Raw genomic sequence first — 23434 nt, 5'->3', positions numbered from 1 at the left:
AATGGAACCCATGCCAAGACTGGCCAGGGCTGTTTTGTTGGGTAGAGGGAGTAGGAGACAATATCCGGCAGGTGGTCATAATGTTATGGCCGATTATTATACATAATCAATACAATCCATACAGTGAAATTGAAAGGAAGTACAGAAAACCGTTGCTTTTCTGCTCCAGTGCAACGTGGAGAAGTTCTGCCGAGTTCAGAGGAGCGATGCACACGGCCACATCTGTGCCTGTCCTCGAGGGTCCCGGTGCAGCCACTTCTTCTTGAAGAGCTTATGAACCATGCAGCGGCAGTGAGGAACCACTCACACGTCTGGGTTCCTGTGTTGATCTCGATTTTTTATGTTCTTGCAACACAGTCCTTGGTGTTGCAAAATTTTAAATAAATAAAAAAAAAAATGCCTACATGGCAATTTCGGTCTTCTGTCTCCCTTGTTGGTCTAAACAGTCCTCCCCCTTCCTCCTGGTCCTCAGAGTTAAACTTGGTTATGTAAGTGAACTGAATTGAAAGAAGTTCCAGGTGCTCACCTGTCAGATGGATGTTCTCCAGATCTCCTGACAGCGTGTCGGAATACGACCCTACCAATCATTGTGTGCTCCTGGCTAATTTTAGGACTGGCTTCAAGGGGGAGTGGCTTGAACTGATTGGGGGGGTGGGGGTCCAGGTTGGTCTTACAGTTAATATCACCAGGAAGAACTGCTAAAGAAGTGAAAGTAAACAAATGAATGGCACCCAGGGAGCAGTGTGTGGGGACGGTACTTTGCTCAGTGGCACCTTGTAAGATCGGGATTCAAACCGGCAACCTTCGGATTACGAGTCCATTTCCTTAGTCACTAGGCCAACCACTGCCCCTTCATCCTGGAGAAGGAGCTTCCAGAAGGGCTTTCCTTCACCACAATGCACACACACACACAGCAGAGGTCACCATGGAAATGAGAGTTTTAATCGAAAAAAATTGATATTAAACCCACCTCTCACAGCTCGAATATTAAAATATGAACTGAACACCTGGCTATGCAATTCATAATACTTCAAATTTCAAGGAAATAAAATAAATAACCTGTCATCACATGGCAGGATAATGCTGCCCCAGTTTCCTCAGGAGCGCAGTCAAGTTTTACTGAAATGATACCGGAAGTAGGCCAGTCCAGAGAAGTGCACAGATCCTTTCTAGAACATTCCAGGACGGCAATTATATATGTTGCGACACCAATCATTCTCTCCCTCTGCCCGACGAAGTGAAGTTCACAGTTCCACGATGGGCCCCCAAAAAAAAAACAAAAAAAAAACAGGGTAACGGGTTTGGTGGAGCAGAGAGGAGAGGACGCTGCCGTTCCAGCCCAGTTAGATGAGTCTAGGCGGAGAACAATCGCTAGATCGACTCGATCTGCCTGCGGACCTTCTCCGACGCCTGCTGGTCCAGGGAGCGTTGCCTGGCGACCACCAGGAGGGCAAAGACCATGGTGAGGCCCAGCATGGCACCTTCAAACTTCCAGAAGAGGTGCTCCTCCATCAGGGCGGAGCGGCAACTAAGGGGGGGAAAAAAAGAGTGTGGGCGGAGTCAGGGGCGGGATATGTACTCAAATTCTGCATCTTTCAAAACAAATCGGGCTCGTTTCTGTTCATTGCTTTTGAGTTTAGCTGCACATCAGACCTTTTAAACTCCTCCCTGTTGGACTTGGTGCAGTTGATCTGCTCCACATATCCCGTGTAGCTGCAGGCGGTCTGGGCCTTCTGGACAAAAAATTAATTTGAATAATCGAATCATTTTTATTTTATTCCCACGGACGAATTATAGTGGTCAAGTTAGATGATTAAACAGCATTTATGGTGTTTAAGGTGAAGAAAACAGTGCTAATTAATAGCTTAATTAAATCTTGCGTGCGTGTGCTGAGGGCGTAGGACTCACCGTCCAGAAGGCGCTGCACTGCGTACACTCTGAAGCCACAATGAACTCCTCAGTCTGCCAGCAGGGCGTCGCCGAGGGCTTCATCACTGCGGACCACGCCCAACATCAGAAGCTCAACATGAGTGCATCCCGGCCCACTTTCATCCCAGTTTTACATTCCCACGTTTATCCTGTTAGAGCCACGTTCTCGTGTTCTTTTAGCTGAACCTACGATGCCTGCCTGCATGTTCCGTATTAACACGGAGCCCCCAAGAACCTGTAACCAAAACCACGGAACCAAACTCACCTGAAGATTTGACGTCGCTCAAGAGTGACGCTCCGAACACCCTGTGGGACACAAACACACACAAATAAAAGTTAGTTCCTGCCAGGATGTACCGTTCAATCACAGTCATGTTAACCGCTAGGCCAGCACTGCCCCAGTTCAGTTCCTGTGTCCCCCCGAATGTCACAGTCATTACTGATTTGAAGTCGCTGAAATGTCAGAAATGTAAATCAGGGTCTCTGTTTAATCCGGTCTAAATGTTGTACACAGGGTGTGACAAAAGTCTCTTTCATTCAGAGATGTTCAGGTCGTGTCCCCGTCTCCACACATTTCTGGATTGGCGTGGTTCTCATCCCTGGTTCCCCACCTGAGAGACACGAGTCCCCAGAAGAGCGCGTGAAGTACGAGGACTCGGGGCCGCAGGCACGTGACAGGAATCCTGCAGTCGCTCTCCATCACACTTCACACATGGCAGACCTCCAGCTGGAGGAAAAGAAAGAAAGAAAAATCTTCAAGACAGGAAACAAATCAATCAATCGATCGATCAATAAGAAATAAACAAATCGTGCTGATCATCTGGCCAGAGCACGTCATTACACCGTGGCGAGATGCCGAACATCTGGGTGCCGGGCTGATCAGGGGGGAATCGAAGCAACGTGTTCATCAGCGATCAATAAGCAGAAAAATCCCGATCGTGCGCTGCAGGCGCAGCAGTCACGTGTGACGTCACATGACCGACAATCACGTTATAAAGCTCCGACAAAACCGCCTTACGATCTCATAGAAGATGGCGACAACGACGACAACAATTTCAACAACTTTCAGATATTCCGATACAGACTTGCCAGAAAGCTTCAAAATAAAAAAAATATCTTCAGATCGAGGGGATACGTAACGGACTCTTAAACGCCAACCGCGTTGAATCGCAAAAATAAACGTACAAAAAAGGCCTACTTACCGAAGTTTTTTAAGTTTCAAAGTTCAGCACAGCGGCGGCCGCGACGCGATGTTTTTGTGACGAACGGCGGCGGTCAAAAGCGCGTTTATTTACACGCCAGAGGAGGAGCCGCCATCTTGAACTGAACGCGTCATCAGAGACACTTCCGGCGCGGTGAAGAGCGGCGACTCGCATTTTTCACGTGGAAAAAAGTACGTGAACAATCAAACATTAGTAACAAAAAGCACATTTATTTAAAATAAATGATCAACAAAAGAAATAAATAAAAAGTAGCCAGGTGCACATAGTGGCGGCATATACATAAATAACAAAACCGAGAGTTTATAGAATTATTTGGAGAAAAGACCCTAATACAGACGAGACATTAAACAGTAAGAGTATTTCATAGCCTTTCGGTTGGAAGAACCGGTCAACGTACACAGGTAGCATTTGAAAGCTGCCAGAAACAAGTTTGAAGAGGGTTTTCTGTCAGTACATTTACATTTATGGATTAAAAAAACTTGACATAGACTACAAATAGGTAGCGATTGGTTAAAATGACAACCGACTAAACGAGACAGAACCTAACCCGGGTTCCTTTCCACCGCAGCTACTTTACCGGGTATTAGTCGAATCGAGCGTTTATAACGCAGGTAAATCTCAACTGCAACGTGGCACTTAAACCGATAGCGAATGAAGTATATGATTGCAAAGAATCCATGTTCTAAGCCGTATATAATTGCTGAGAAGTGTATTCTAAGAAGTACATAATTACGAGGAACGAGCAAATGTTGTAATATAAACGTTATTGCAATTCGAGGAACCAAGCCATTTTGATCCGTCGCCGATGAACAATACGGCACGAACATGAATGCAGTCAACAGGCTCGATACGTACCGCGTCTTGGGCCGAGATCCTGAAAAACACGACAGCGCCCTCTGGTGACGGATCCCAACAGCGACACAAATCTCCCTTCTTTGTACTATCGTTGTTACGATCCTCGTTAATGACGTCGCTGTTACCGGCGTGATTACAACACTGATGTCTCAGCGTCTCAAACCGGAAATTAAAAAGAAGTTCAGCACTTTGAATTCCCAAAGTTGTATTTGTGTTATTGCCAGGGCAGGGGCTTTAAATTGACCCCCCAAAACCAAATCACAGATTGCTGTATTTTATCTGCCCTCCACATGGCACACGCTGAACGTTCAGCCTCAGCACCGGACACAAGAAAATATTATATTAATAAAAACACCCCGACTGGCAATAACCAAGTAAATGAAAGTGAACCAAGGTTCATTTCTTATCTTGCGCTCTTCTTCTGAAGTCATGGCATGTTCCACCATCAGTTGGGTCGAATTTAAACAAATAAATAAATAAATAAAATGTGCTATTTAGAAGATTAATTCTACCCCCGGCCCAACCCATTTCAAATACATCCTGAGAACGATATCTCACCAGGCAGCGTCGCCTGGTTTTAGTAGGGTTGAATATTAATCAATATATGGCAGCAATAAGACAAATTAAAACACCATGAAAACGTCATTAAAATAAATAGAGCCAAAGGGATGCAATATTGAGTTGATTTATTAAATTAATCACTTTTAATTACTTTTACAAGCACAATTTTACAGTCAAAAAACAGGCCATGGTCCTGTGGCGCCAAAAAAATGTAATTTTTTTTGACATTATCCTTTACCCAAAAGGGAGTGTAAAAAAAAAAAAAAAAAATGTGGACAGGTCACGTCAATGAAAGATGTTCGACTTCACAAGATGTAAAAAGGTCCAAAGCGGCTGCTGGGAGGTTTTTCCCCACTGAAACGTGATTACTTTTCTACCAGTGGGTTCTGCTCCAGGAAATTTAAATAATAATAATAATTATAAAAAAAAAAAAAAAAAGGAGTGTTACCAAGAAGAAGTAAATCACAACGTAACAACACTACCCGGGGAAACGGTCGTACGAGACGGCATGACGTACGGACATTGACGATAATTCGGCAGCTCTGTCTGCGTCCCCCCACCCCACCGCTTTTATTCTACAAACCCCTGATAAAAGCTGAAAAGAATCTGTTTGGGCTTCCAGATCACAAAATAACAAAACCAAATTGACATTTTCCGGCACGTCGGTGCCGAAACTAGACTAATTTATTCTGTAGAACATGACACCCAAATTCTATATAGAACAAACGAGTGATTTAGACTGGCGTCTATGGTATTCTATTTATATATATATAATACAATATAATTCAATTAAAATTAAACATATATGTAAACTGTATTTGATTAGGAAATACCCAAGAAGCGGTATTCTCCATCTCCACAGTCGTCCATTTTGTTGCATACGTGGTTTTTGGAAATGGTTTGTTTTTTTTCTTGCATGACAAAGAACAGAGTCAAACAAATTGTTTTAGGAAACTGTGAAATTGAGGTAAGCGCATTAATACGTTTGTGTCCCCGGCCGACCCCGTTCTCCACCCGGCGGCTGGAATGCTGACGTTGGGACTGGGACGGACTTGGCCTCGCCCGGGCGGAGCTACGCGCCATGCTGGACCAGCGAGAACTTCTTCAGCGTGGAGTCCAGAGAGATTCCGGCCTCCTGCATGTCGTACCTGGAAAGACGCGCGCAGGCTGCGGGTTGGTGACCTGATCAGAACTCTGATAAGCGCTCGGACGCGCTACGTACCAGTCGCCCGTGGAAATGGTGTAGTAGACCGGCGGCCGGCCCGCCGGGTCCTTCTGGCCGCTGAGCCCCACGTTCCTGAAGACGAGCCAGTCCCCGACGTCCAGCTCCGGCAGGAGGCAGTGCTCCACCACCTGGTCCAGCACGTCTCCGGTGGGTCCCCACAAGCTGCTGGAGAACACCGACTCCTCCGCGCTCACGGACGCCTGTGGGGCGAGACGCGCCGCGCCGCTTCAGTGAAGTGATCGTCACACGTGATACACAGCAGCACAGCACACAGTGAAATTTGTCCTCTGCATTTAACCCAGCAACCTTCTGATTACGGGGCCGCTTCCTTAACCGCTAGGCCACCACTGCCCCAGGACGCTTTACGCCAACAGGAGAAATAACAGAAATAAGAAAAATAAAAACCTTGTGCACGGACGGCGCCAGGACCGTTCCCCCCAACAGCTGGTCAACGAACGAGCCGTAGGCACCGTCATTCATGTAATACAGGAACTCCGGCTCGTCGTTCGGGGTCAGCAAATCTGAGAAGGAAAAGAACCAACGTCAGAACGCTGGGAAGAAAGGAACGGGCAGGAAGAGGGTTCCGCGCAGGATACCCACCCTGGGGCTGGCCGCGCCGGTCTCTGGCCACCGCCTTCTTGCCGATAATACTGACAGCCAGAGTGAACGTGGGGGACACGTAGAAGGCGCCCGGCTCAGCGATGACGTGCACTCCGGACGTGGGCGGGAAGTAGGCGTCCAGACGTGGACGAATAGCAGCATGAATCTACGCGACGCAGACGAGAGAACGTCAGCATGGAACCCCGGCGCTCCGCTGGACATGGGGACTAAACACCTACCTGATCCAGCTGGAACACCGAGCCACTGAACCCCCCGCCGATATCCAGAATGTTCATGTTGAAGCCGAGCTCCTCCTGTTTACACACACATAAAATAAAAGACATAAAATACATTAATACGAGTTCCCCCGAGCCGTTCTAGAAACGGCGTTATGTATAAAGAGTGCGTCGGCCGTTCTGCTTCACCGCTCAGAGCTCAGACGGTCAGATCTGGAATTTGTCCCCTTATGAAGTGAAGTGATTGTCACATGTGATACACAGCAGCACAGCACACGGTGCACACAGTGAAATTTGTCCTCTGCATTTAACCCATCACCCTGAGTGAGCAGTGGGCAGCCATGACCGGCGCCCGGGGAGCAGTGTGTGGGGACGGTGCTTTGCTCAGTGGCACCTCAGTGGTACCTTGGCGGATCGGGATTCGAACCTGCAACCTTCTGATTACGGGGCCGCTTCCTTAACCGCTAGGCCACCACTGGAGGAATAGTTATAAGAGGAATAGTTACACGACTTCCTGTCCTTTCCAAACGTTGTGGTTGGTAAACGGTGTTGATGATGACATTTCCGCGAATGATCCCTCAACTTCTATATAGCCGCTCTCCTCCTCGTTAGCATTTAAAGCTACAGACACACATTCAACCTCGTCATATCCGACCAATTAAATTACTGAACAGGTCACAGTGGACCAATGAAACCTTTACGGCAACTCACTGAAACGGTCGTCACGTGTGAGAGAGTTTAAGGCCCTCCCCTTTTAAACACACACAGGTTCCAGGTTGGTTGCGTGTAGCCCCATGTCCTCCTCGCCGTTTCTTACGGCTTGTCACCGCGTGTACGTGCGTTTTGCTCTCGTGCTAAATAAATGTTCCCGGCTCCACGTGCGTAATTCGGCCTCCAGCTGCTGCACAGCCCCGGCTCAGGACGGAGCGTTACGTGCGGGTAAAAGCATGTGTGGTGTGCATGTGGTTGAGACTATAACCTGGAATTATTTCATTAAAAGTTTAAGAGTATCTCTACTGTAACATCTTGCTGTGTTTAATGTCTCATAAATACAATTTCTTTTTAAAATGAGTAGGCGTGGCTTATAAATGCTAGAGAGAGACGGAATTTACGGTATTATGAAAATGCGTTACAAGACGCACACTCACCCCCATGTCGAATACGCAGCGGGCGTCGGCCAGTGCGTGGCTGTAGGCCTGGGGGTCCTTGCAGGAGGAGGGGACCTGAAACCTGGAGGCGCCAAGAAGAAGACAGAGCGGCTCGTTACGCGCCCAGCCGGAGCAGAGGCGGAGCGTGGCGGCCCTTCGCCGAGCGTCAGCACTTACGTGGCTCCCACCACCTGCACCCCCAGCTCTCCGGCCGTCTCCAGCAAGTGCCGGCAGCTCTTGAGGGAGCACCCCGGCACCATGTTGGTCTCTTCTGCGCGAGCCTCGGTGGACACCTGCAGCAGCAGCCTGGAAAAAGGAAGCGGACGGACGTTTGGCGCGGCCGATTTGCGATACGGCGAGGGGGGCTCGGGGGTCCGTACTTGGCCTTGGGGTGAGCGCGGGCAATCTTGCAGAGCTCCACCTCGTTGTCGCACACGAGGTAGTCGATGGCGTTCTTGGCAGCGTATTTGATGTGGGAGAGCTGCTTGCAGCCTCCGGACAGGATGATGTTCTCGGGCGCGACGTCGTAGCTCAGCACGAGGCCGAGCTCGGCCTGAGCAGAGAACCGCAGTCAGCGTGCGGCGAAACTCGACACGGTTCACTGACGAATCGATCGATTCCATCCAATTACTAGCGATTAACGATTAAGTCTTATCTATTACAGAGATAAATGTGGGAAAGGCTCATTTTTAAATCTGTTCGATTAATCGCAGCGATTAACGCGTTAATCACCTTGTTAGCACAGACGAAACCAACGCCGAGGGCAGCCAGCAGCTCGATGACGACCGGGCTGCTGTTGAACTTGACCGGGTAGAAGGGTCGGACCTGGGGCGCGGTGCTTTGCCAGAGGACATGCTGCCGCATCAGGGCCCCAAGGTCGGCCACGGCAAACGCACTCTTTTCAGCCTGCGGGAGAGGGGGAAAGGGAACGTCAGGACCCCGCCACCGCCGGACGGGAAACCCAGCAGGCCGCCACTCACCAGGGCCTGCTCGTAAATGTGGTTATCGATGACATCTTCGACGGTCGCTCCGCCCTCCAGCAGCTCAACCACGCAGGTTGGTTCATCAGAAAATCCTTTCATCTCAACCGTATTCCGCAAATCCGACAATCATAAAGAGAGTTGACTGAGCCTTTGGGGTCCTTTAGGTATGCAACAAACTAGAGCATAGAACAAAAAAAAAACAAAGACAATTACTGTTAAGATGACTAGGAATGACTAGACTAGTGACAAAAAGGGGGAAGGGGAGGCCGGCGAATGCCTGGGGTGCGCTGGCAGGACGCATGCGGTTACAGAACGGGCCCTACTCACATGGACGGGTCGGGAGACGGAGCTCCCCCGCTATCAGCTAGGATCCCAAGGCGGCTCAGCGTTGAAATCGAACTGCTCGCGGTAGAGCGCCTCCCCTAGGCCTTCTGCGTAGCGCTTATACACCTGCACAGGAAGGAGGGAGCCCTGTGGAGCGCGGCGGGGAACGAAAGAACATGGTTAATTTTTTAAAAAAAAAAAAGAAAAGCAAGGTTCATGTTGATGAGTAAAAAGCTCACAGTCCACATGCAGGTTAATGTTTACAATATTTGGCAAGCGGACGGTCGCAGATTCAGCGCCTCTTCAAGGTCGCATATACAATAACAACAACAAAGATTTCACGTGCTGAACAATTATACCAAATTATTACAGAGTGCTGTACTGACATAGACACTGAATAAAAGCAATGGTCAACAATAATTACTAACGAACACACACATCCATACACCATTTCATTTTTCTTATGTGCAATATATATATATATATATATACACACACACACACACAAACAATATATTTCACGTATATACAGATATTTAAAAAAAAAATCTCATCCACTGTCCCTCACCCCCCAGACTATTTATTTGCATGGTGAACGTCTTATATTTTACGGTCAGCATATTCTCTATCTCTATACTATCCTCTTCTTTTTATGCTTCTCCTATCTTCTGCCGTGATACTGTAAATTTCCCACTTGTGGGACTAATAAGGTAATTAGCTTCCCTTATCTTAAAAACAAGAAATAAAACGTTCAAGTAAAAATAAATAAATAAATAATAGAAAAACAATAAGTAAACATAAAAAAAAATATATATAAAGGATCACACCCTCGTCTTTTAGTATTTAACAAGGTAGTAATAAATGTAAATAAAAGAACTTTCACGAAAGATGAACAAATTGCTCACTTTCACATCTACTCGCAGTGTGTCTAGTTTTGAGAGTAAAAACTACACACACACACACATATATATATATATATATACATACATACATACAATTACAACAATAAAAGAAGCAGCAGCTAATTATTAACTAGTCAAACCAAGACAGGGACTAGGTTAGTTCTTTCATTTCAGAAATTTAGCCACAAATCAGGCCATTAATAATAATCACCAGGTATGGCTCAGACATTACACACGATTTGAACACTTTCAGGACAAAATGTTATTGTTTATGTTAATAGCTATCTATGGCTCTCCATAAAAGCGTACTTTGTTAAAAAAAAAAAAAAAGTTACAGTGATAATAAGGGCTGGTTTCCAACATCCAGAAAAAAAAACACAACATAAAATATGACTCGTGACGTCATAGAACAATTTCCACACTAACAGTCACGCGAAGAGAATTAGGAAACGCCACGGAACGGTATGTGCCGAAGCGTTCTGACAATCGCGACGCTAGAACGGCGGGCAGGACCCACGAGAAGCGCGGAACCGTCGCCCAGAAAGCGGCCATTCCCGGTCCGGCCGAGAAGAGCCCGCCAGGCCGACACATTACAACAAAATGGCGCGCGTTCGACCGCCTTCTATACGCGACTAACAAAACGAATGGAGCCAGCCGAGCTGCGCTCGGGGAGGATTCCCAACGTGGACGCGGTTCGAGGCGCGGACGAGAGAACAAGCCCGGCGGGCCACGGCCCCGCGTAGCGACAACTCCTCGCCGAGGAACGTAGCAGGGAACCGCCATGTTGCGGCGGCGGCGGCGGCCCGCGTTCACACGGGCGCGCAGTACTTACGTGAGATAACGGCCAAATTTTTTTGGAAAATCGTCTTCTCTTTTTCGGCGGAATTTTTAAAGAGTTGTGGGGACACCGGCGTAAGAAAGAAAGGGGGCTTCCTCGGCCATAAGCCTTGCGGGCGAACGCGTTGTAGGAGTCGAGGTGCTGCTGTCAGCGGCGCGGTCGGAGGAGGAGGAGGAGCGGCTCGGGGACGCGCCGGGAGGGGCGGGGCCTGCTCAGGGACGCGCCGGGAGGAGGGGCGGGGCCTGCTCGGCGCGCCGGGCGCACACATGGCCAAATATGGAGCGCGCTTCCGCCTGCAGCGGGCGTTTCGCAACCGCCGATCAAATGGGAAGGCGCTTTTTCATCAGCAGCGAAACTCTACACACCGCTGCAATAATGTTCATTGCAGAAACACAAACGGATGCTCTTAAATAGTGATTTTGTTTCTGAAAAAAAAACATCTTTCAGTTTAATCTCCTTGTGGGATTGCTATTTGGCCAATCGCTGCAGAGCTTCTTTTCGCGACTCAAACTTCTGCATTCCAACAGGAGAGCAGACGCAGCGCCATGTCGTGCGCACTTCCAGCCTCTCCAGGCCTGCGGCTGCTACTGAAGTCTAAAATGTGTCCATCGGCACGCTCCACCTGCAGCAAAACGTGAAACGCCTCACGGTCATGCTTGCCCAGGGTCATGCTAATCTCCTCTGCGTCGTTCCAATTTTAGGACACGTGACGCCTAAACGAGCACGTATGTCTTCACTCCCCTCCAAATACAAGTCTCCCATCCTGGCACTGCCTTTCTGGAACAGTTTGCACCCCGTACCCCTCATAGTCCTATAAAATATATAGCCCGACGTACGTAAAAGGTGTGTTTCTGTAAAAGCCAATGCTACAAATAATAAAGCTGAGTATTGTATGCAACAGAACACGCTACAGTACATGTGTGTTCTGGGAACGGAGCACCATGGGAAATATTAAAAATTCCCGCGTTCTGATTGGACAGTCTGGCAGACCCCACCCCCCTTGAAGTCTGACGGGGGATAGTGTGTGCTATTAAAAAACGTCAACTTGTGCACTGCTGTGTAGGGCAGATGCGTCGTTTGTGCGTCGATTGGTCTTTAATTGTGTTGGCTGAACAAATTTTAAAAGAGAAAACATTTTATGACGCAAACTCATTGATAATTCATTATGAACATATATTTAACAAATGCAACTGAACAAAAGTTTCAATTTCGTACGCATATACTCTACTTGCAATACAATACAATTTATACACAAAAGTGTATAAAATCTTTTTTTTTTTTTGGTAAAGTGTAAAACTGACAGGACCATGGAGAAGAGGTAAAAAGGTCAGCACACACCTTCATATACCTGCCTGATGTTGGTGTGGTGTATAGTGGTGCCAATCAAATAGCATTTAACCCTCCAAACTCCTTGTTGCTGTCATTTTTTTTTACTGCTAAATATGCACTTGGGTCTTTTTTTATATATATATAACCCTTTGACCCTTTTTACTGGCACCTGGTCCCAGCCTATTAATCTCAGGAATGTAAGTCATTAAAGGTCTGTTCCTGAGCGGGCACACAAAGGGGACAAATGTGGCTCCCCAGGTTTACTTCCTGAAACATCACAGTGTCCCAGGGGTGTTTCTAAAGAGGAAAAACAAAAATATGAATGCAAACTGGGCGTGAACTCACCATGCCACAACAAGGGAGTGTGCGGCATGTAATGACATATTTGTGCAATGTACCTGATGTCACACCCCCACCCACTTTAGCAGCCGTGCCTTACTGTCTGCCCAATTAAAAAACGAATAAGCTGATGGTGGCCATTGCAGTACAGAGTGTGGCTCATATATATAACAGCCATAACAGGCATTTTTTTTTATCTCTATCTGAATGTGTACAACGATAACAATATCCAATTTATATCCACCATAAACTTCAGTGTGTTCATTAGACGGGTTATTGCTGCTGTCTGACTCAAATGGCCGTGATGATTGACACTGATGTCAACCTACTTCTGGCACAGCATGGAAATGAAAAGAAATGTGTCGGACACACAAATGGTGCCAATAGTTTGGAAAAATTTTTTTTTGATTCATCCCTTTTAATTTCTGAGTGATTCTTATAGCGCTACCTGTTGGTGGACATGTGGCTACTAGAGGTGATAGTAACCTAGTGGGTAACACACTCGCCTATTAACCGGTAGTCCCAGGTTCAAACCCCACTTACTACCACTGTGTCCCTGAGTCCCTGACACTTAACCCTGTCACTTCTGATTGTAAGACCTGGATAAGGGCGTCTGATAAATGCCATAAGTTAAAGTTAAAGTGGAAAACTCTATTACAGCCCTTCAAATGAAGTCTGTAGTCTGAACTCTCTTGTTACCTTCACCTTTATCGTGATTCAGTTGAATTTTTAGGATATATAGGTTTTGTTGTTGTCATGTTTATACTATTCGCACGGGGGCGCTGTTGTGCATCCTCTGCACACATCACGTGGGTACGCGCTGACGTCACGTCACGCATCTGATCAGGTGACTCTCAATGTGATGCTGTCGAAGGTGTCAGCGATCGACCTGGACGGCACTCTTACTATTATGCGCTGAAAAAAAAAGAAAAATCATCGGCGTTTTATTTTTTTTACGATTTTGTTAAACGCGCGAGAAACCGACCAGTTCGAAGGGTAAGTGGGCCGCCGGCTTGGTTCGGTTCTGGTTGGTCGTGACACCGTGATGAACGCCGACAGAACCTGGTACCTTCTGCGTTTTTTTGTCGTTGTTTTTTTTTTACGTGGACCGCCGGGTTTCGTTGGTTTAAAACGCGAACTGCTTCCTCGGTGCTGGTTGTCACGGTGTACGAATGAGGAAATGGTGACATCTGTGACGCTGTGCATCACTCGGAACCACCTTCAAGAAATCGCGCATCATCATTCTTTTCCCCCCTGTGTGGTCTGTTTCACCAGAAACAGGCCCGCTGCAGCCATGACCGAGTTCTGGTTGATCTCTGCCCCCGGGGACAAGACGTGCCAGCAGACGTGGGACAAGATGACGATCGCCACCACCCGCCCGAACAACCTCTCCACCAGCAACTACAAGTTCAGCATCCCTGACCTCAAGGTGACGCTCTGCCCGGCCAAGTGCCACATGAAAAAACCGTCCTCTGTCCCTAACACCAGCTTCCTGCCCTTCCTTTGACAGGTGGGAACCCTGGATGTCCTGGTCGGCCTGTCTGACGACCTGGCAAAGCTGGACTCTTTTGTAGAAAGGTGATTTTACGAGAGGATCCTCTCATATTCGCACCCTCTAAAATAATACAGACACGCTTGTTCAGGGGTTTTTGGCCATTTAGTTTTTTTTTTGACAAGAAACTATTGTTTGGTGCTGAAAAAAATTTTTTTGGCTTCTATATTGGTCTGAATCCCAGGGTGCACCGTGTCGGTGTGTGTAGCTTTAAATGTTAATGAAGAGGAGAGAGGTAGAGGGGGCATTTGCATGAGACCATACACCAATCACAAACCTTTCCCCTTATGACGACAAGCAGAATCACCAAAGCACTCTTTACACCTATCGCCATTTCTAGCCACTGCAGGACCATAGACAGTCCCGGGGAACTCGTATTAATTTTAAATCATCTCACAAAGTAACATGTCATTGGACCTTTAATGATGGAATATCTGCATTCACGTAGAGAGGCAACTATTAGTTTTTACATGTTAATGTATATATTTGTCCTAATTAGAAATGTTACAATGTTAATGTTACAATGTTAAATGTTTATTCAAACAATATTCAAATCCAGTTCATGCTTTTGACCTCCAGTGTGGTTAAAAAAGTCGCCCAGTACATGGCTGACGTGCTGGAAGACAGTCGAGACAAAGTCCAGGAGAATCTCCTCGCGAATGGAGGTGATACATAATAATTAAATTATTATTAGGATGATAAGATTAATGTTATTTATTTTTTTATTAATTCTTTTGAATCCATGTGCATATGTGCGGTATTGTACTGGTTGCTTACGGATTCTTTTCTTTGCAGTTGACTTGATCACCTACATAACCAGGTTCCAGTGGGACATGGCCAAGTATCCCATCAAACAGTCCCTGAAGAACATCTCCGAGATCGTCTCCAAGGTACGAGACGGAACATCTTATTTTTTCCTGGAGACCGCCGTGTCTCACCGTCTTGTCGCCCTGTCATGCAGCAAGTGACTCAGATCGACAACGACCTGAAAGCCAGGGCGTCGGCTTACAACAACCTGAAGGGGAACCTGCAGAACCTCGAGCGAAAGAACGCGTAAGTGCTGCCGCAGTAACGTTCACCGCGTGCTGGAAGTCTCATTCTCCTGATTGAGTGAGTGCATGCCGTTTTTACACCACAATTAAATTCTTCATCCGCCCAAAGGTCATTAAAGTTCAAAGAACAACTTCAAACTACTGCTTGTGGGGTCATTATTATAAATAAGTGCATTTTGGTCTTCCACGGCTTCGTTTTCTTTTCCAGTGGGAGCCTGCTGACCAGGAGTTTAGCCGACATCGTGAAGAAGGAAGATTTCGTGCTCGACTCCGAGTACCTGATCACGCTGCTCGTGGTGGTTCCAAAGTGAGAATGAGAATGTTTCCTTCATTAAATTCAGAAGATGCTCGACGTGAACTCCCGAGCGAATTCTTTCCGCGATTTCTTCCGTAGGGTGAGCTATGCCGACTGGAGTAAAATGTACGAGACTCTGGCTGAAATGGTAGTGCCGCGATCCACCAAGTGAGTATCTGGCGGGACGCCGCCATTTGACTCTTAAAACGAGGATGGGGTGAAAGTGAAGCCGCTGTTTCTTTGCGCAGCCTGCTGTTTGAAGACGGCGACAGTGGGCTGTTCAGCGTCACCCTTTTCAGGAAGGCCATGGACGACTTCAGGCACAAGGCCAGAGAGAACAGGTATGCGCCGAGCAGCAGGATCCCGTGTCATATTTTCCTGCCGCTCTGAGTTGCCTCGAGGCACGACCTGTCGCCTCTTCTGTCGTAGGTTCATTGTGCGCGACTTCCAGTACAACGAGGAGGAGATGAAGGCGGACAAGGAGGAGATGAACCGCCTGTCCACCGACAAGAAGAAGCAGTTTGTGTGTACAGAGCTAGAGCGCCTCCGTTTCTCGGGGCTTCGCGCTTTGCGCCCTAATCTCTTGTACCTTTCACTTTCGCGCAGGGCCCACTGGTGCGGTGGCTCAAGGTGAACTTCAGCGAGGCCTTCATCGCCTGGATCCACATCAAAGCTCTTCGGGTCTTTGTGGAGTCAGTCTTGAGGTGAGTGTGTGTGTGTTAGGGATGGGCGATCCGATCCTGTTACATTACTGTACATTTTTTTGCTTTAATATTGTTGTTGGTTATCTTTTATTTTAAGAATAAGAAGTGTAGGATATCTACACATGGCCTTCAGAAAATACAACACTGCACTAAATGACTGGACATAAAAAGAAGTTAAAAGTTTTTCATAAAATAAAACTGCCAAATTTCATGCAGTGAAATATCATGCGTTTTTGTGCTCATGACAATTGTATGAAACGCATTCTGTTGGAAAGAGCACAATCGAACAGTCATATAAATAAATCCTTAAACTAAATATGCAACTGTGCTTTTATGATTAAGGTGTAAAAGAAACTTGTATAAAACTGAGTACTGTAGATTCTTCACAATCCTTGACTGTGAATGCAGATCTTGTGCAAAAAGTAGACGCCAGTTTATTATATCAGTTTATTCTCTGCAGTCAGACGTAAGCCCACCTCCTACGCACCCACAGCTACAATCGACCTCCATCTTGGTTTCAGAGCTGGCCTCCATGCAACAATAGGCCACAATGTGCACTCTGGCTTGGAGGAAGGAGGGTTGTCAGAAATTTACTTTAACAATAGTTCTCCTAGTTCTCAAATTTGAGATTTCAGAGAACATATGAAAATTAGCCATAGAGTCACTGACATGTCCTGGAATTCTTTAGTAAAAATTGTAAACTTTGTAAATAATGTTATTATGTGAAGTGAACTGAAAGTGATTGTCATTGTGATACACTGCAGCACAGCACACGGTGACACAACGAAATGTGTCCTCTACTTTTAACCATCACCCTTGGTGAGCAGTGGGCAGCTGTGACAGGCGCCCGGGGAGCAGCATGTGGGGTAAAATGTACGCTCTGCTCAGTGGCACCTTGGCGGCTCAGGATTCAAACCGGCAACCTTCTACGGGGCTGCTTCCTTAACCGCTAGGCCACCACTGCCCCACCACCAACTTGTTTGGTTTATCAGGATAACCGAATATCGGGATATCGGATCGTTGCGTGCTTAGATGCATTAATGGTTCACGTGATCTGTGGTTTGTCAGGTATGGCTTACCAGTGAACTTCCAGGCGATGCTCCTACAGCCTAACAAGAAGAACATGAAGAAGCTGCGTGAGGTCCTGTACGACCTGTATAAACATCTGGACAGCAGCGCAGCTATAATTGATGTGAGTCTCGCTGTGAAGTTACTTATTAATTTGCAATTTCTACAGAAGCTCATTTCAGCTACATTTACAGAAATCATTGTGACACATGACATGGTATTTAGGAATAAGTTCAGAATTACTAGATAAACTATGCAGTCGGAATTTCTAGAAATAACGTCAGAATTATTATTATTTTTAATGTTGTTGAAATGGACTCCTGTACATTGTTGGTATTATTGGGTCACAATAATGACCTGTTAATGATAATAAAAATACTTTTTGCAGGCCTCCATGGATATACCAGGTCTGAACTTGAGTCAACAGGAGTACTACCCCTATGTTTACTACAAGATCGACTGCAACCTGCTAGACTTCAAGTAGGATGTTGCCAGATCAGGTTTTATTGCAAATATCCTGGACATTCACCAGCTTTAACTTATTCACGGTCGTACTCTCCCCTGTGATGTATTATTTCCCTTTAATATCCCCTTCTGCTGAGTGTTTCATGGTCTCGCAACAACCAGAGGTTGTTTAAATACTTCAAACTGACGATGAAGCATAGCGCTGGAAGCTGCTTTATGGCGGCTGGTGTTTATTCAGTCAAAACGAAGATTATTCATTTTTTGGGTGCATTGCACATGATGATCCACTGACGAATGGCTTGTTCTTAGTTTGTCTTGTGGTAAGCCGAATTTCCTCACACAAGCTTACTGCATGTGATCCATAGTCGATTTACTGGGAGTGAGGAGCAAAATGTTGTGTGTTGTCATGTTTTCTGTATTGTGTTTATTTTTTGTGTTTGTGACAATTGTATGAAACGCATTCTGTTGGAAAGAACACAATCCATCCATATAAATAAATCCTTAAACTAAATATGCAACTGTACTTTTATGATGAAGGTATAAAAGAAACTTGAATAAAACTGAGTACTGTATATTCTTCACAATCCTTGACTGTGAATTTCATTTTTCTGTTATCACACATAAAAATGAAATTTTTGATCTATGAATGCATTATTAAATTGACAAATTGTTATTTTTTAAAGCAGAAATTACAGCAGTGCTTGGTTGGGCAAAACCAAACCCACATGTTCCATTTATTTCCACCAGGTGGCGCCAACGCGAACGGGATGCAACAAAATGTACATATCTGCAGGTTCTAAAAGGAAAATGGGTTACATTTCAATGACTTTAAGTATCTTTATCTGTACTAATTGTTCTGTATCTTTGCATTTGATATTTTTGTTTTTAATTGAGTTTCTTCAATCATATTAACTTTCCATCAATATTAGCAGTAGATGTAGTATTATATGTAAAATTCATAGTTTGTTCTGGGGAAAAAAAACGATGCTTAATTATTAAATAAAAACTGCTTAATTATTATTACTAAAAGAATTTGAAAGTCGCTGTATTAGACCCTTCACATTGTAGTGAGATGAAACTGCCTGTGTAAAACTTTTAAACACCGCGATAAACACATCGACAAGTTTCATCCTGCACATCAAACAATGTAAGAAATATATTTTGGATAGAAAAAAATAATTAATTAAACTTTCAAGCAGTTCACAATAAATTCAATTTCAGTTCACGAGCCAGCCATCGTGCGCATGCGTACTCAGACCGGCTCGGAACCTGGCGGGCATCGGGACCCAGCGGGCAGAGAGGCGCGCCCCCTCCCGGCGTGTATAAGAAACGTCCTGCGCCGCGGAATGAAACGCGGAGCGCGGCGGGCCAGCAGGGCAGCCCGGCCTCGTCAGTGACTCGTGTCTCTCACGCTCCTGAGCCGGACGGAACCAGGCGACGGCGGAGGATTTAACAATAAGAAATTAATTTATTTTTTAATAAAAATGTCCAACCGGCCGGGGTCCGGCGAGGGCATGGTGATCTCTCCGGCCCTCCTGCCGAATTCCGTGGCCGCGGACTGTGCGGACGGCGGAGAGGAGCTGTCCCTGGAGGAGATCTTGACGCTGTACAGCCAGCCGATCAACGAGGAGCAGGCGTGGGCCGTGTGCTACCAGTGCTGCCGCTTCCTGGCGCTGCGGCACCGGAGGAGGAACTCGGCGGAGCCCCCGCCGGGGGACCGGGGCAGGAGGGTCGAGGGACCCGCCGATGTCCGGATTAACCGAGACGGGACTGTAAAATTACAGCACCAGGGCAGCCCAGGTAACAAAACCCCCCCAGTATCGTATTTATCATGCGTTCGTGCTTCTACAATAAAAAAAAAAAAAAACCCACTAGAGCAGAAAATACGTTTTTGTTTTTTATTAATTGTGCAATCGTGCAAAAACCTTGCACTGTTGCTCGCGTTTATACGATGCGTCTCCACCGTGGCCGCGTCGTTGTCAACGCGCACATGTGACGCGTCTGTTTACCGACCTGCACCCGGTGGCAGATGCGACGTTGTTCCTGGAGGACTGGGGACGACGACTGCATATAATAAGAATAAATATTATAAATATTATCTTTTTTTTTTTTGCAAGGGGTCTTGAACCGTGGGGACTGAGGAGTGTGTCGCCTTGTAAACAATGGGGCCATGTGATTGATGTGATGTGCACCTACACCCACCTAAACAAAAGGGACTGGGCCACTCACGCGCAGGGTCCGTGCTCATGTGGCCCCAACAAGGCCACGCAAAAGTTATTATACAATCGTCGGTAATATGAATCTGCCTGGCGCATGCGGGGGCCCCGGGCCAGACCAAACTGACCTACGGGGTCCCTGGCGGAAAAAGGAAACCCGAGATGCGTCCGTCGGCATGAGAGAAGCCAGTGTCTCGGCCAGTCACGTGGTGCGAGGCCGACAGGACCGGCACATGATGAGAATCTGCACGGCCTTGATCATATGCGCCCGGGTCCTCCGCACCCTCTTGGGCCTCTATGCGTGGAATTGGTTACGGCCCTGCCCATTATTATTCTAATTATTATGGGGAACCCATGAACTTCATTAACTGGCCTGGATGTTGGGGTTTTTTGGGCGTGTGTGTGTGTGTGTGTGGGGGGGGGGGGGGTGGGGGGGGGGTGTAAATGGTGCAGAAAATCAATGTTTACTCACTGTCGGTGTGAATGTCCGGTCAAACCCCGCTGGCTGATGACATCTGTCTGCCCCGCACCCCCAGACGGCGCCATGAACCCCCACCTCGGTGAAGGTGAAGATCATTTTCAAAGAGAATTTTTCAGTCTGTTGTGGAATATCTGTTAATCAGGCCAGTTAGCCTTCTGGAAATGATGATCGAGTGGTCATTTTTACGTGCATCAAATATGTTCTGGTTTCTGTTTTATTCATTTCTTTTTCCATGGAGAGCCGACCAACAGTGGCCAGCTACCCTTCTGTCGAACAGCGGATGGTGTTCTCAAACATGTCATTTATTCCTCTCCTGGTCTCTATTATTACTGTTTTAAGGGTTTTTAAAGACTATTTTTCTCCCAAAGACTCATAACTGCAGAGAGTACAGAGGCTAAAAAGCCGTGTTTTGGCCCTTCTGGTTGGTGCAACAGACCGTTTAATTAGCCCAGGTTTTAGGTGAATGGAGCTTTGTTTCATTTGGCAACGTCAGCGTAGTTTAATGTTTTTGGGTTTCTTATGACTCCTGACTATTGCATCTGGAAAAGGATCATTTTTATCTTCATATAGTGTATTCTTCACATCTTCTATCCAATAGCACAGAAATCCAGTATCCAAAATTATTAGACCATTACCTATGATCTCTCTCTCTCTCTCTCTCTCTCTCTCTCTCTCTCTCTCTCTCTCTCTCTCTCTCTCTCTCTCTCTCTCTCTCTCTCTCTCTCTCTCTCTCTCTCTCTCTCTATATATATATATATATATATATATATATATATATAGGGCAGTGGTGGCCTAGCAGTTAAGGCAGCGCCCCCGTAATCAGAAGGTTGCCGGTTAAAAAGCAGAGGACACATTTGGTTGTGTGCACCGTGTGCTGTGCTGCAGTGTATGACAATCACTTCACTTTGACTATACAGAGCCAAAAGTGTCATTGTTTATAAAGTCACTGCTTGGTGACATGATAGTCCTTATATTCTAATGTTAGGAAATTTCTGAGGATGGACACCAGTAATCCAAAAAAAATAGTTTTTTTGTGAATGTGATATCTAATAAATAAAAAAATATTTATTTGGCCGGTTTAAAGATAAAATTTTTTGTGGGGTGTGCTTCAGGAAATACATTTACAAATTACATTACATACAACTGTTTTAGTCTTTCATACTCTGTGTCTTTAAATACTATTTCAGATAGTTCAAGAAATGTCACGATGTAAATGTAAACTATTATTGATTAAATATTTATAAGAACAAATAGTGAATTAATAGTGAAGCTGATTAGGGATATAGATATTTTTTTGCGATATTAGGTCAACCTCAGCCAACATCAATAAATTGGCAATATAATTTTTCCTGTTTGTATTATATGGATGCTTTCAACCCAGGTCGTGCTGGGCAATAGCTGAGCGGTCAATGGCTTTTGCGGCCGGCAGAGGGGCTTCGCATGAAATATTCTCCGTTTCTGCCGATTTGTGAAAGAGCGACTTGTGGAAATGTAGGCTAATCTGGAGTGGATGGCCGCTGAAACGCTGCACTGTGTCCCCGGAGGAATCTGGAACGGTCATAAGAGACGGATCTGCTTTCGTCATTTCAGACAATCGTCAGTCTATCCCGGTGGTTTTTCTCTTGAGCGTTGCGCGCTGCTGCATGCCTGATGTGGGGCAGTTTTATTTTTGGAAATTTCCGAAAACGCAATATTGTTCAGGCAGTAAAGGTTTCCACGGTAACCGTGATCTTTTCCCACTTTGAAACTGGGGGGGGGGGAGGCTGAGCTCTAGGACGCTGACTCTCCAGGAACGAATCCGATATCGAATCTCACCTTTCGCCAGTGTTGTCAAAGCATTTGAAAGAGTCGAATGTCATTGCCGCATGTGATCAGCGCGTCCCTTCAGAGCGTAAGCACTGCTTGCCATGCCGAGAAGCGGCATGTGCGCCATCTGCCATGGATTTGATTTTTGCGGCGTGGTGCGTACAGTCAACATTAGTGTCCCTCTGAATAACCGCCAGCGATACCGATGGTTAGGTTAATCGAACCTTCATGAAGACGACTCTTGGGGCTGCAGCCATGCGTGCCGAGTAGTCGTAAAATGATATTTCCTTTTAATCTGCGCATCGTGCCGAATGGCAGTGCAAGCGACCCCCCCCCCCCCCCCCCCCCCCCCCTGGTTCCCGCTGAGGTTTGACTTTAATATTTGATGATTAATATTTGATGATTCTCTGAGGTTTCCCGGGGGACTGACTTTGTGGAAAGGGACCTGGGAACGCCGCAGGATTGTCTGTTTATCCTCTATTAGTTTATTAATGCTGAGCTGAAAACCACATGAATAATAGATCAGTGATCAGGTCTTTTACGACATTGTGGTTAAGACCAAAACCATTTTTTTTCATCCTTCAGTCTTCCATGTCTGCTTTTAAGTTAATGTGAACTATGATTTCTTCATGTTAATTAACCATTAAAATGGTCAATATCTTTTCATCCCCATGAATTTCACCTCATTTATATATTAATTTTTTTTAGACTCTTTCTTTGTTTTTATTGTTCTGCTCTCGAGCTCCTTTTTTTTTTTTTTTGCTACTTTATTGCATTGGAAGTTTACTATAAAGTGCGGAAAACTACACAAGTCTTTTCCTAATTTTTTCCCTTTTTCCCTCCCCGCAGATAAATACGGATCACCCAGCACATCAGTAGAGGTGAGTCCTTTACACCAAATGATTTCTTTTTTTTTTTTTTTTTTTCTGGTTCGACTGTAAGACTGGTTTCAACCAACAAAAGATCAGTGAGTCACGGCGCTGCTAAACTCCGCGACGGGAGCGTGTACCTGGGTGCAGGTGGACACGCCCGCTCCAGCTGAGCTATGCTGTGCGTCGGGGTCGGCTGGCATGTGAAAGGGTGTGTTGTGTTGTTGACCCTGGTGAAATGCGGCGAAGATGCATGCATATTGTGCCGCCATAAGTCGAATCATTTGAATTCCTGGTGTGAAGGTGAACCTTCCAGAGGGTGTGTAGAAGGAACGAGGAACGTCCTGTTCGTTTAAGTGTGGTTGGGCTCTTAGTGGGTACAGGATGGGCACGACACTAGGGTTGACACGATTGGACATTTTGGTGGTACAATT

At 46.2% G+C, this 23434-nt stretch overlaps 4 protein-coding genes and 1 pseudogene across 11 annotated transcripts in view; 2 read left to right on the top strand and 3 right to left on the bottom strand.

The window, feature by feature from the left end:
• Positions 1 to 920: 920 nt before the first annotated feature.
• Positions 921 to 4021, bottom strand: jtb (jumping translocation breakpoint). Of its 2 annotated transcripts, none has more exons than XM_028964265.1 (6): positions 3132 to 4021; positions 2541 to 2656; positions 2195 to 2235; positions 1909 to 1994; positions 1654 to 1733; positions 921 to 1528 (listed from the first exon to the last, which is right to left on the bottom strand). In XM_028964265.1, the coding sequence occupies exons 2-6, from the start codon at positions 2627 to 2629 to the stop codon at positions 1372 to 1374; spliced, it is 453 nt and encodes a 150-aa protein (XP_028820098.1). In that variant the 5' UTR covers positions 2630 to 2656; positions 3132 to 4021; the 3' UTR covers positions 921 to 1371. The 2 variants fall into 2 exon arrangements, with proteins under 2 accessions (XP_028820098.1, XP_028820099.1); XM_028964266.1 differs by having other exon boundaries at positions 1654 to 1730.
• Positions 4022 to 4683: 662 nt separating this feature from the next.
• Positions 4684 to 11012, bottom strand: azin1b (antizyme inhibitor 1b). Its single transcript, XM_028963581.1, has 12 exons — positions 10819 to 11012; positions 9088 to 9231; positions 8758 to 8936; positions 8510 to 8683; positions 8158 to 8330; positions 7955 to 8083; positions 7778 to 7859; positions 6633 to 6707; positions 6394 to 6559; positions 6199 to 6314; positions 5791 to 5993; positions 4684 to 5716 (listed from the first exon to the last, which is right to left on the bottom strand). The coding sequence occupies exons 3-12, from the start codon at positions 8857 to 8859 to the stop codon at positions 5641 to 5643; spliced, it is 1296 nt and encodes a 431-aa protein (XP_028819414.1). The 5' UTR covers positions 8860 to 8936; positions 9088 to 9231; positions 10819 to 11012; the 3' UTR covers positions 4684 to 5640.
• Positions 11013 to 11452: 440 nt separating this feature from the next.
• LOC114770925 (uncharacterized) lies at positions 11453 to 11549 on the bottom strand (annotated as a pseudogene).
• A 1766-nt stretch (positions 11550 to 13315) lies between these two features.
• Positions 13316 to 18212, top strand: atp6v1c1b (ATPase H+ transporting V1 subunit C1b). The gene is made up of 13 exons (XM_028963800.1): positions 13316 to 13488; positions 13768 to 13921; positions 14003 to 14070; positions 14624 to 14709; positions 14840 to 14934; positions 15006 to 15097; positions 15305 to 15403; positions 15491 to 15559; positions 15640 to 15732; positions 15821 to 15914; positions 15998 to 16095; positions 17164 to 17287; positions 17552 to 18212. Exons 2-13 carry the CDS (start codon positions 13787 to 13789, stop codon positions 17645 to 17647), a joined length of 1149 nt encoding a protein of 382 aa, XP_028819633.1. The 5' UTR covers positions 13316 to 13488; positions 13768 to 13786; the 3' UTR covers positions 17648 to 18212.
• A 745-nt stretch (positions 18213 to 18957) lies between these two features.
• spire1a (spire-type actin nucleation factor 1a) overlaps positions 18958 to 23434 on the top strand; it is a 29704-nt gene continuing 25227 nt past the window's right edge. For 5 of the 7 annotated variants that reach the window (XM_028964499.1, XM_028964498.1, XM_028964496.1 and 2 more), the window contains exons 1-2: positions 18959 to 19428; positions 22981 to 23012. In XM_028964499.1, coding sequence (XP_028820332.1) covers positions 19113 to 19428; positions 22981 to 23012 — 348 coding nt within the window. In that variant the 5' untranslated portion in view covers positions 18959 to 19112. Of the gene's footprint in view, positions 19429 to 22980; positions 23013 to 23434 lie in introns of all 7 variants that reach the window. The other 2 variants (XM_028964495.1, XM_028964493.1) reach the window with 1 other exon arrangement.

This window comes from Denticeps clupeoides, chromosome 20, assembly GCF_900700375.1.
Source record: "Denticeps clupeoides chromosome 20, fDenClu1.1, whole genome shotgun sequence".
Lineage (NCBI taxonomy): Eukaryota > Metazoa > Chordata > Actinopteri > Clupeiformes > Denticipitidae > Denticeps > Denticeps clupeoides.
Note: the sequence above shows the minus strand (reverse complement) of the source record. Positions and strands in the feature narration are given on the sequence as shown.